This window comes from Hirundo rustica, chromosome 5 (genome assembly GCF_015227805.2).
Source record: "Hirundo rustica isolate bHirRus1 chromosome 5, bHirRus1.pri.v3, whole genome shotgun sequence".
In the NCBI taxonomy this organism is placed as follows: Eukaryota; Metazoa; Chordata; class Aves; order Passeriformes; family Hirundinidae; genus Hirundo; species Hirundo rustica.
In genome coordinates this window covers 56,680,402-56,693,386 of record NC_053454.1, presented here as the reverse complement: position 1 = coordinate 56,693,386, position 12,985 = coordinate 56,680,402, and the positions used below count along the sequence as shown (strand labels likewise).

Below are 12,985 nucleotides of genomic sequence, written 5' to 3'. Positions count from 1 at the left end.
TAGGCAAAAGGCAATAGCTCTGTCTTCTGCTACACAATATATCAATACATCAAAGATCTGAGGAAACACATATTTGAACAATACGTCCTTTTCCCTTGACATAGAAAGCAAAAACAGCAGAATAATAATTTCCTCCATTAGCACCACCACTAACATTTTCCACTCTCCAGCTCAGGATATTCCTACAGTGCTGGTTCCTAGACTGCTGGACTATCTCGTAATCTAGGATATTTCTAATCTCCTAGGAAATGTATTAAATTACTGCTTGCAGGTATCAGGTGTAAAAGGATCTCCCAACTAAGTCCTTCAGTTTTCTGACCCCACTTCCTCTGAAACAAATGGAACGAGAGCTGTTCATTGTTGTGGCAGCAAGTTCAGATGTTAAAAAAAAAAAAAAAAAAATGGACAGGCCCTTCCTATTATATGTAACAAGAAAATACTACACTATACAGCAAAGCTTCCAAAAAGGTTTTTAGGAGGACTATCTTCATTGGCTTTGATTTTCAAAAATGATCCTGTGGGTAAGTACTGGATTCTGCACCACTTCTGTGTGTATTCACCACTGATCTAAAAACCCTAAACAAGCAACATCTTAGAATATTTTAAGATTTCATTGTAAGTGCCCCAACTCAGGAACCTTAAGAAACGCAGAGGCTTTAATCTTAATGTAATATTTTGCATAATACTTGAAATACATAAAAAACTCTTCATATTCTGAAACATACTAAGACAAAAAATTGATTTAGTTTGAAGAACAATGAACACCCTCCAATTAGTCTGAAGTCTTCCCAAAATTAATTTTATCAAACTTTAGAGCATTTGTCATCTACAGATGTAGAGTCTGAATTTATTGATCCACCTGCACTCAAGAATCTTCATGACCTGAAGCAATGTAAAATTAATGTGATAAATAGCAAGTTTAGAAAAAGGACTGATTTCGCCCTGCTTGTTTTACTGACATTTTCTTAGCTTCCTCTTTCAGTAGCTTGTAACTAATATAGCAGATCATAGTGCCTACATCACAGGTCCAGGGAATCTAATCTATTGTTATGGAGGATGAGGATAAAACAATTAATTCTCCAGTTCCTTCCTTAAGGCATGCATCATAAACCAACATAACTATCTCAAACCAGCATAACTATCTCAAACCACCAACCAGGTAGAAATACCTGAGGAAATACTTTTTAGTAACACTTTACTAAAGTAAGACTTTAGAATGTTTGCACCATGGATAAAAAAGTAGCAAAGATGAAATGCGTCAAATAGCCAGCAACTGTAAGAAAACAAGAGAAGCTATATTCCAGTGATAATATTAGTGTCATCTTCTTTTTAGGCTTTCAGAATAATTTACAAGAGCAGTAAGGGTAACACACTCCTGAAAAAAAAAAGAAAAAAAAATTGTTTCAGCCCCCTTTTTCTAAAAGCACTGGAATTCAGGATATGGCTCCTGGTCAATTTTCTATTCAGTGGGCTTTCTGCTGCGCTAGAGTTGCCAGCCTTCTGAGTTAACTCCAGAACTATGCAACTCAGTAACAAAACACTTGTGAGAGCACAGCATTTCAAGCAGTGCCAAGACAGAGATAAATAGCGTGGTCTTACTAAAAGTGAACTGGCTTTAAACACAATAAAAACAGAAATGATCTTCAGCTACAGAGCATCTGCCAAACAAATGAGAGAGGAAAAAAAATCCTTTATGTGCTTTAAAAACATACAAATAGCTTAAGATAAAAAAGACCCACCACATTCTAAGTGACATGAAGACAAATATTTGAAATGGATCTATTTTACAATACTGATGGCAGGTAATTTGAATTCCCAAGCTGCAGTCACAATTCAAGTCAGTCCTTCAGGATCTTTTTTCCCCACTTCTCTCTTAGGCCACAGCCATTAGCACAGAACACACACACAAAACTCTAAAAAGCACAGAACAACCCAAAAACATACACAACACACATCTTTGCTTCCCTACATAGCCCTCACTAAGACAAGTAAGATTTCCCCTAGAGTCAAGGAACCTGAAAATTCGTGTGCTCAGGCCAGCACACGGGACCACTTCTGCTGTGAATCCTCTCCTCCTTGGGCTGCTGCAGCGTGTCCCTGCACGCCTGGTGTGCAGGGCAAGCAGCACAGCAGCGTCTCTGCTTCCCTCTCCCTTGGGCACAAAGGGATATGAGAGATCTGATGGGATACTGAACCCCTTGGAAAACTGAAATGTACTCTTTCCAGATGATACTGGAGCAAGAAACAGGGTGAACAATTAGTTTCTGAGATCAGCTTCTGTTCCTGAGCTGCCCCTCAATGAAACACCACACTACACTGTCGTGCTGACTACATCCAGCAGAGCTCTGCAAAGAGTGCAAGTAGTCACTCAGCTTCTTTGGCGTCAGTAGGGTGAGTGGAGGAAGGGATGAGGAATAGAAACTGAAAAACCCCAATAAAACTTACAAAAGCCCAATCTCTCTCCTTCTCAGCAACCAAAAGATCAAATGTCACCAGACGATGAAAAAAGAAAAATCATTCCCCAACATTTACTGGCAAAGGGGAAAAGCAATTATCTATCACCTGCCAACAAGGATGAGCTAGGAAATGAGGATTTGGGGTTCTACCCCTTCTTACTGCATTTTTCCTCTTGTCAACCAAACCAATCCATTTCCTGCTCCACCCCAACTAGGTCTATGACTACTTTCAACTCACCACCAGTCCCCATCAACACATTTCACACTTTGCCTTCCTTCTTTTCATTACACTTACTCAAGCAAAGCAGCTACAGTAGTTAGACTGGCAACAAGATTTACAGGTCCCTGAAAACCATAATCTTCCTTCTTCACATCCACTTTCAGATGATAGAACTTTTCTTTACATAAATTATTTCCCGTATGCAAAGTTGCAAGACATTCAACTTGCAAAGGCTCCCTTTCTTTGCTCAACCTGTTTTTTTAATATCAGACTCACTTTCCCCCTTCCTTCAGATACATGTCTCCAAACTTAAGGTCCAATCATTTTCAGAATCCTCAACGCACACTTCAGAACAGGAGTGGCCTAAGTGACATATGAAGGCTTTCCCACTTTTAAGTTTAGATAAATCTTTTCCAGTTAAACCTAGCAAATTAGAGGGACGCCTGTTTTATAATTCTCAGCAGCAACGAGCACAGCATTCTCCTTATGCTTATACACTCACATTTGAGATTACTTCAAAGACTTGTTCCTTTGACCTCATGGAGTTTTGAGTGCAAGATACAGCACGTCTGAAACAGCTGATACACCCTTTCAACAACAAAATAGTTACTGCAGATAATTAAACAGATGTAAGAGAAGGGCAGGTCTGGTATCGGCCTTTTCAAATCTCCAGGTTAATCTCAACATCACCAGTGCAACTGATGTCAGATCTGCAACTGAGTCCTAGATTGTCTTTCTCCTTCATTTAACAGCTTATAATGTGCTGACAAGACAGCTACCAGAGCTGATCTTCTAAACTGGTGATTAGCAACTGGGCACTTCAATCTAAGCCTTCATTTTTTATAATGATAGAAATTGTGAAGGATTTTTAAGGAGCTCAACATCTGTTAGAACATTGTAAATACGATGAGGGATAAAAATATGCACATTTCAGTATCTGTTGCAGAATCAGGCATGATGTGATATGCAATTAACCATGAAGACAATGGATTTTCTTCCTGTGCTTCTTTTATTCAGCGCTTTGATGGATAAGAAGATAGACTCACTAAAAGACATGCACAACTTTTATATATCAAGAAGTCATCAAATCTGTAACAGAAGCTTGTTCTGGATATTTTTTCAAATTTCCAGAAACTAGCTTAAATAAGAAATTAATTGAAGAACAGATTCTCATTTGTCAGAGTGATAGCAAGATTCCCAACTCGACCAGGATCACATACATAAGTAATTACTTGGGCTGGTAATTCCTTTAAGTGTCTGTGGTTCCTGGGCTGGTGTGGGGAGGCTGCCAACAGATAGCAATTTAAGAGTTGGCTATTTCCAGGCCTTTTTTATCCCCCTCATTTCAAAACAGCTGGAGCACAGACTGTTGAACAATATGCCTAATTTAATTTTTTTGAAGAAACCATGTACATAACACTCAGCAAAGCTTATAATTTTGTTACAGAACAGCATGTTCAGGGACCCCAGGACTCCTGACAGGGAGGAAGAGCACTTCTGAGAGCTGGTCAAAGCTGAACATTGCTGTGATCTTGCAGAAGCTAAAAGCTTGTCCTATCTCCCTCTGCCCAGGAGTGATCAGTCAGTTCTGAAAAATTTTCCAAACTCACCCTCTGCCATAAAATAGCTCTTCCACGCCATATGCATGGAAGAAATGGGCCTGAATTTTGACTAAAGAAAACAAGATCTCTTTAGGATCCCCCGTTTACTACAAGTCCTCCACAAATAAAGAACAAAATTGAGTCAGTGAAGCCTACAAGGACCTCCACATTTTCTGTTCCTGCACGTCAACACCACCCTCATAAGCCAGCACAGAAACTGATATTCAAGATGATAAAATGTTTCTAGATTACTCTGTTAGCGAAGACAATCTTCATTAAAGACTGTCTGGTTATCCAACTCCTGCTGGGAGGATTTAGATTACCTTTATCAACCTTAGCTACTCAGAAAAGCTCTTTCATTTGAGTGTCTCTTGAAGTGCATTTTACCAAAGGCTATATCCCAGGTTAATTAATAGCATGCAACCGAAAATAGTTTGCTGAACTAGCAGAAAAACAACTCAATGAAACAGCTTCATCTCCAAGAAAGAGACAGATTCTTCTGGCACTGATTTTATCTGAATTCGTGTTTTGGTCTTCATGGATAGGAAGTAGAGATCAGAAGCATCTGCCACCTTAGCCAGTCTTGGCTGGCAAATATTCCCCTGCCTTAAAAACACGTATCAGAAGTCCTGGGGCAGATTTCTGTTTTGGGCTCTCATCTTTCAGTACTTGTTCTTCTGAAGGAGGGCTGACTGTGTTCTCATTGTTGATGCTTGCATGCAGTCTTCATAGAAATTACGATAACTTTTCTGCACTACTGTAGGACAAGAAAGGGTGAGCTGTTACTTTCAGTGGAGACACCCTCCTGGAAAAGAATCTAGGCCTCGGATAAAGTGTTAAGTGGTTTCACTACTATATGCTCATACAGCTGTGATCTTGCAGGGGGATTAGAAGATGGAGCTCAATGTGTCAATTCCTGTAAAGTTTACAAGAGTAAACCTCTAATCATTTAAGATCCCTCTTAAGTCAAGGTCTTAACAATCTGCCCTCTTAAAAGAAATAATTCTCCTGACTGTTTCTAAGATACAACAAAGAGTGAAAGAGAGGAAAGCAGATGCCAGCTTTCCTTTTTTTGCAATATGAGAAGCGGCAGGATAGGTCAGTTGGTCAAACTGCAACAATAAACTCAGCATTCCTAACAGGGAGAGCACACAAGGGCTGTGAGAACACTGCTAAAGGGAAGAAGGTAAATTTGAACGGGATGTCAAAACTACCTATAATTCACTTGGCAAAAAATACAATGGAGAAGTTGAGAAAATTCATATTTGTAAAGCTAAGTCAAGCGTGATCAGAACTCAGGCACCATACAGCAGTTTCTGCCCACATCTGCCTTCTCTGGAGCCTGTGAAGTATCCAACAGAGACCACACTCAGAGGCTGTGCAATGCATAAGGCAGAGCCAGTGTCTGGCTCAATAGATTGTCTAAACCAAATCTTTAAAAAAACAGCCCAAAACAACCTAAATGTTGAATCTTGATAAAATTCCAAATCAAATACTTGCAAAAATACAAAATATTTTGCCCCAAATAATGAAGATGTGCCCCTTGCATAGCGATGTGGCAAAACAAAGACTATTTTCAAAGCGTGAGCCTTTGATTTTTCATTAATAAAACTGAATAAGCTCACATATGCATGCTTAGATAAAAGGGGATGACCCCCCATAAAGGTGCTGAAATACATCATGGGAACATACACTTTATCTGAGAACAAGTTAAAGAGGTTACTGAAGTTCAATATGTGGGTTAAGCATTTATTGCTATTAAAAAAAAGCAAGAAAGGGAGAGAAGGGCCTTAAGGATTTGCAGATTTTAAAGAAAATAAAGGGAAACATAAGGAAGGGGGAGAGTTCCATATTCAGACCTAGTGCTAAAAAGTGTATTAGCAGTTTTGTAGACGCTGAGCTTGGAGCCTACTGAGGTGGGAGGGGGAGGGAGAAGAAATACTTTTACTTCTTTGAAGTACAAGAAAACACCACATTCCTCTCAGTAGTTGTGTAGGTGTTGCCACTCACATTTGGGGGAATCATATCTAGCCCTCTGGTGAAGTTTTCTGTTTTTCACCTTTGAGACAAATCTCTTCAGAGCACACTGGTCATGACTGCACAGTACTGTACCCATTTCTATGCCCCCTTCAGTACCAAAGCGTTCCAATGGTCTCAGACTCATTTATCACTTTCTTCCTATGTTTCCATCTCACTTCAATGGGTCTAAAATAATTGATGTTATCACCACAAGAAATGGGATGTGCCACAGGTTCTGGCAGAACATGAAGTGATGGTTGAAAGCAAACTTTGGTTTGGGGTGCAGAGAGGCACTAACCCAGAGACAACGTAGGAGCAAGGTATTGTTTGGGTTTAGAGCCTAGGAAGGACAAAGCAGTTTACTTATATGGCCAGTTAATATAACCAAGATGTTTCTAGTTCTGTATTTATCAGTCTTAAAAAATGCTTACCTTTTCTGAATAGCTCTTGAAGGCTCTCTGCACTTTGATTCAAAATAGCCCATATTTCCTCTTCTTGCAGTGGTCCCCCCCGAACCTCCAGAGCCTCTGCTAGTGACACATGCATGTTACCTGGGAAATAAACAGACTGATGTAAGACTAAATAACATCTTTTCTTCTCCGTACATGCAGTATTCAAGTAGTAATAACCCATGTCCAACCCTCGGCCAGAAAAATTCTCCAGCGTTAACAGAACCCATCAAATATTAATAATACAAAATGTTCCCTATGGGGATAAAGAATTTTGAGCACCTACTCAAGAAAAGCTCAGGTTAAGAAAATAATGATCCCTATTAATATTGTAGGCTCTGCATCCATAAAAACTCAACAAGCTGGCATTAATCCATATGCAATGGGCAAGAGCTTGCTCTGTTTATAAAGATGACAGATCAGTCAGTAGTGATATGTTTCTTAAAATAAATCAGCTATTAACACAATTTTTACAGGTTTAAGTCAGTGAAGCTCTTGTTAGGAAAGGAAGCTTTTCCTCCTTTTGCATAGTTGTTGATAGCATCTCATGACCATATTGTAAGAAGCACTATCAGCAAATACACACACAAACAAAATAGCTATGGGACAACTTCTCCTTGCAGCTAAAAAACAAAACTGTTAGCAGCACTCTAATTATTATGTCCCCAGAAAACAAATAAAGATTTCTGTCCCCAGATAAACGAGGTTTGCTTCAGTAGTTTTTGAAAGAGCTAAACCATTTTCACCGCACTACAATATAATATTCTGCTGTCCAAAACCATTTGAGAACTGAAGAATGCATCCCTAAATATTCTGGCAAAGCAAAGCTTCATCCATTGGATAAGCTCAGGAGCAAATAAACTATGGGTCTGCTTAATTACTCCAGCTTTCTATGGAATGTTCTCAGATTGAGCACTCATGCCAATTTATATTTCTGATTAGGATGCAGCTGCAGTGGCTTCTCTCTGTGCTTCTCACCAAAGCCCAGAGAATAAAATCTTGAGGCAGTGAGCTGTAGTAAGACCCTAAGGTGTAGAGTCAGCCATCACTGGTAAGTTTGTTGTGTGTCAAAGGCTCCAAAGCTGCTGCTAAAAATGGAAAATACAGTTCCACAAGCAATGCCCATGGTCTGGAGACCAGTAGCTGATACCAACAGTTTTAGATGACCCAAAGGTGCTGCTGGAAGCTCCTCCCCATTCCTTTAAATCACCCACCCAGAGCCTCCCCATCACACCATGCAATCCTGGCTCAGGTGTATGGATACTAACCTAACAAATTTAAAGAGGGACAGGCTTACAGGCTATATTTAGTTTCGCAACTGTCTAGGCAGCTTTATGCCTTCCATGTGTTTTTCATTACAGATAGCCAGGCTTATACACTACAATACTATATAAAAGGCTACATAAAAGGCTGAATATCCTGCAGTTTCTAACTGAAAACATGGGGTTTGACAGTACTTGCTAAAATACTAGCCTTTTCACCTAGAATTCCATACTACTGCTGGAAAAATACATATTTCTAGCTGCTTCTCAGCACAGCTTATTTTTCCTTATTTTACAACATGCCAGTTTGTAGCATTCAATTACTGTGCACATTTACTAAGCCAGATATATTTTAAACAGTTAATGTTCAAAAGTCATCATCAAAAGACAATGAAAGGAAAAGTAGACTCAGACCACATTTAAAAGACAGATGAAATCTGAATTCTCAAAGAGAAAAATAAATAAACCATGAAAAATGGAAAGGTAGGGACCAATGCAGACTTGCAACAAATGGATGGCAAACCAGAGAAAATTGTGCTTGCAGTCAGCATGAGATTCACATACACCAGGCACAGAGTGAGTGTCTGGTCCTGCTGTTCCAGGAAATTCTGTGATTTCATGCCACTGTCTCAAATTTCAGTAGGTACATCTAGAGTCAAGCTATCTGGATTATTCAGATTAAAAGATCTCATCTTGTAGGGACTAAAAATACATGAACTGCAAATGAAAACTTTCTGTGATAAATATTCAAAAAGAGAATGCAAGAACAACAATCCCCCCTCCCCTGCCCCAAATCCTCCTCTACCACTCCCCTTTTCCCCATTCTGCAAAATGCTGCATCCTTTCAGCCGTGATTAAATAGTGTGGACTGTTCTGTAGCAGATATAAGCCAATTCCCTATTTAACAGCACACCAGAGACCATAAGCGTGTCTGCTCAAACTCCCAAACACATTACATCCACAGCAGAAGAATCCTACAGCAAACAATTTCAAGAAGCAGGATGAACATACACACCCAGCCACCCAGGCCTCAGCTGTAGCAGGGCAAGCAACAAGATCTGCTTACATTTTACAGATAGTAGGAGCTTGCCAAATAAAAATCAAACACACAACAAAACCAAACTATTTCAAACTGATTCTGAAAGCCCAAGCAGAATCCATCACAAAACCAGTCACTACAAGCACAGCCACACGCAAAATGCCACAAGCTGGGATTAGAGTGGGATTCTCATTGAGGCAGATCTGTTTCAGTAACTTTCTGGTAACTTTCTCTGTAACTGTTCTTCCTCAAAATTATCTTTAAGCTTCAGTGCTCGTCTGTCTCAGCAATGGGCAGACCAACACGCTGGTTTTGAGGATTAAAGAACCTGCCACAAAATGGTTCTCCAGCACCAAGGAGATGACTGGGCGAAGCTGGGGTGAAGCTGTTGGCAGGAAAATCCAAGGCCAGCTTTCTCCACCTGTCCAGCCCACCTGTCATCAGCCAATTTGGAGTTGACAGTGGAAGTGCATGGCTCAATACATATTTCTTCCCCACCAGCTTGTCTCCGATGTTTTTCGCAAGAAGAATTTTGTAGGAATGCTGACTTTTGCAATGCACAACTCCTCCAAATTCACTGCCTCCTTAGATTCTGGGAACCCTCAATAGTGCGTGGTCCTTTGTACAGAGCCCCAGAAATGGTGGTCCTCTGCACAGAACACAGAAATGTAAATGCTCGATACATGCAAGAGCTTTTGGTTCTATGCAACACCCGAACATTATGATAAACTGCAACCTAAGGACTATATTGAGTAATTTTTCTAAGAGAAAAAAAAAAAGTTTAAACTTTTTGTAGAATACCATATCAAAACCATACTCCTGGCAGTCCCTGTGTTTTTTAGTGTTCCAGGATGAAGAGCAAAGGCATCTAGATGTACTGGTAAAGTTTTCTGTGGACTCTAGTCAGTTCACGTCAAGCCATTTTTCTTGCAACAAGTTGTCTCCTTTTTATCTAAGGAAAGCAAGATCCGTAATCCTGTGCCCTGTTCTTTCACACTTTGTAATAAGGATGGACAGATTAAAGAACACTGAAAGGTGCACCTTCCAAGAACAAGTTCACTTCCCCTTTTCTTGGGACAGTTATGATAGCATCTTAATATGAGGCCACACAGAGATGGGATTGGGATAGGCAAGTCTCAGGGTTAGGTGGTATGAGCTCCACATGAACTGCTAGGGCATGGATTGATTACCCATACACCCGAAACTCACACGAGATCACAGCCACAACACATCCAAGCAGGGAGATTTGCACAGCAGAGAGCACAACACAGTGCAGGAAGGCAGGACAAATTAAAATAGTTAGCACTGGAGGTGCATAGACATGAACCTGACAGACTGCTTGTTCTGGGGCAGAATTTACTCCCAGACCACACAGGAATACTATTTCCACAGGAAGGGAGTTGCATCCTACGGAGGCAGCTTTTATGCTCCAGGACAAGAGAGTAAATTCAGGTGTAAATCATTTGTATTAACAAGCTCGGAGTGCAATTTCTTGGCACCATTCAGCCCTAAGCCATGCAGGCAGCACAGTCACGGCGAAAAATGTTGCCTAAGCCAGAGGCCTCTCCCATATCTCACTTTTTGAAAAGAGCTGTCTACTCATGAGGACCAGCTGCCAGCTCCTCCCTCCAGACAGACAGCTCACACACTCCCCGATGAGAGGGATGGGGCTCTGTCTCTAGCCTGAAAACAAGCTCAGAGACCTCCTGGCTTTAAAATGCCTCATTTTAAAGTCCCAGCAACCCATGTTAAAAGCACACCACCTATGGAACATCCAGACAGTGCCAACCTCATGAGGCAGCCTTCCACTTGCTCTGTCCCAAGTTAAGAGGGAAAGCACAACAGGAGCAGCCCTTCACACCGAGTAACTCTGTCAAAATGAATGTTCGCAGGGTACACACTTTTTTTCCTACCACTTACAAGGTCTTCACACCACCTCACTTTTTAATTGCTTATGCATGCAGAAGTTAAATGCTCAGAATTCTCATTTCCCCCCAACCACCACCATTTTTCCTCACACGTTTTAAATTTTAAATTTGAAATTGAAGGTTTCCAACAGCAATGAAAAATTTTAAAGGCCTATTCTTTCCAAATTTTATTGAACTGTTGCCGGCCAAAATATTAAGAAGCTATTGCCATAACTGTGATTATTAAAGACTGAAAGACTGTAATACATTAATTTTTGTCAAAAAGTTCCTAAAAACAGACTAAAAGTCAAAAGGCTAAATTGCTTCAACTTAATAGATGCTTGACAACTTGGTGGTGTTTTGGTTTATTTCCCCTTGCTTTTTTCCTTACCTTGTGCGTCAACATTTTCCCCCAGTGTTGTAACTTCAGAACAAAAACTTCTAGTCAAAAATTGTGCTTTAACATCAGCTAACTGAAATGCCTGCACTACCTCACACTTGATATTTCATAGGAAAATGATGCCAAGAAACATGAAAGGCAGCTGCTGTAGGCATACACTCGGCAGGTGTTTTTAGATGTGCAAGAAACAGTAAAAAAAAAAAAAATCTAGAATGCTAAACACTTAAAATTTCTCGATAATCACATAAAATACTCTGATTTTTTTTATCCTCTGACAAAAGGATAAAACAAAGAAGAGACGGCAAGAAGGCTCTAGATACATACAAAATACTTTCTGGGGAGAAAAAAACCCACCATATTTGTCCCATATAAAACACTGTTAGCTGACTTTAACTGTCCTGAACATGAGCAATATTGCCCCCTTGCTCCACAGGGACACTTGGGCAAAAAGTGGCAGGTTCTGAGGAGACTTTTCTCTTAGCAGATGAGCCAAGAGCCCCTTCTTGGCCTCTCCTCTGGAGATATAAATACCTGGAGGCAGAAGTACATCTGGCAAGGCAATTCTATCCAAGAGAACCTCTTAAAATTCACCTTTCTTATGCCTGAAAATAAACCACTGACACTTTCATTCAGCACTCCCTGAGCATGAAGTGCTTTCTAAAAGCACTCGACAGGCAGGAGTCTCAGTGACACTAAACAGGGGCTAGACCTGGACAGTTTGGAAAGGCTGGTCTCTCCCATTTCAGAACCTGAGCACCTTAAGCCATTACCATGCCCTGTAATTTCAGAATCCTGGCATCTATCCTATTTATTTACATTGGCCCACATCTTACACCCCCAAACCAGATCTGGACTACATATACCAATTAGTTTATCCCCAATAATACTGTTGCTGAAAGTGGGCTGAAGTGCAGAACCCTGGAGCCAAGTTAGAGAAAGCTTGCACTTCAGTAATCTCTGAAACCTTATTTTCAAATCCACACATAAAATGTGGTTTTCCTATAGCCGCAGGTCCAATTTGCATAGACCATCCAGAAAATAAGGCATTATTTGCAAATAGTTAAGTCAAGCATGCAACCAAGTGAAATACACAAGCTAATCGAGTCAACTGTGCTTAAAGAATTTTTTTCCTTTTAGAGTCCTGCTCTCGAGTTAATTACTGCACATTATTCTCAATTATTGTTTTTAAGGATAAGGAAACAAACCCTTGTGTCACATCCACTTTTTAAATTTCTCCTATAGATACAAAGAGGGGGCAACACAAGATCCAACTACCATTACCCTCCTCTTTTTTACAGTATTTAAAGCACAGTATTTAAAGCACTGCCAAAATTTTTGTGAAAAAAACCCACACTCTTCATTCAACCTGCGACCTGATAATATTACCTTAGCACTATTCCTTCCCTTTCATTTTAGAGAGGTCAGCAGAGATTAGTGTTACCACCCAAGTATTTCTCCCCTCCTCCTGTTATGGAACAGATTAGCTTCTTCCACTCACATATTTTCCTCCCATGTTCTCCTCTTTCTCCCCCATAGGCAGACAGGATGAAATGTCAGCAAAACAAAAATCTCACGCTCCTGGGCAAATCCTCAACCTATACCGAGAATATTTCTTTGAAACTGCATTTCCTC

General features: G+C 40.2%; 1 protein-coding gene across 1 annotated transcript in view; it reads right to left on the bottom strand.

Annotated features, from left to right (window-relative positions):
• Nucleotides 1-12,985, bottom strand: part of PTPN13 (protein tyrosine phosphatase non-receptor type 13) — a 111,061-nt gene that overhangs the window by 79,005 nt on the left and 19,071 nt on the right. The window contains exon 2 of the mRNA XM_040063863.2: nucleotides 6,728-6,847. Within this exon, the coding sequence (XP_039919797.1) occupies nucleotides 6,728-6,842 (115 nt within the window). The 5' untranslated portion in view covers nucleotides 6,843-6,847. The remainder of the gene's footprint in view (nucleotides 1-6,727; nucleotides 6,848-12,985) is intronic.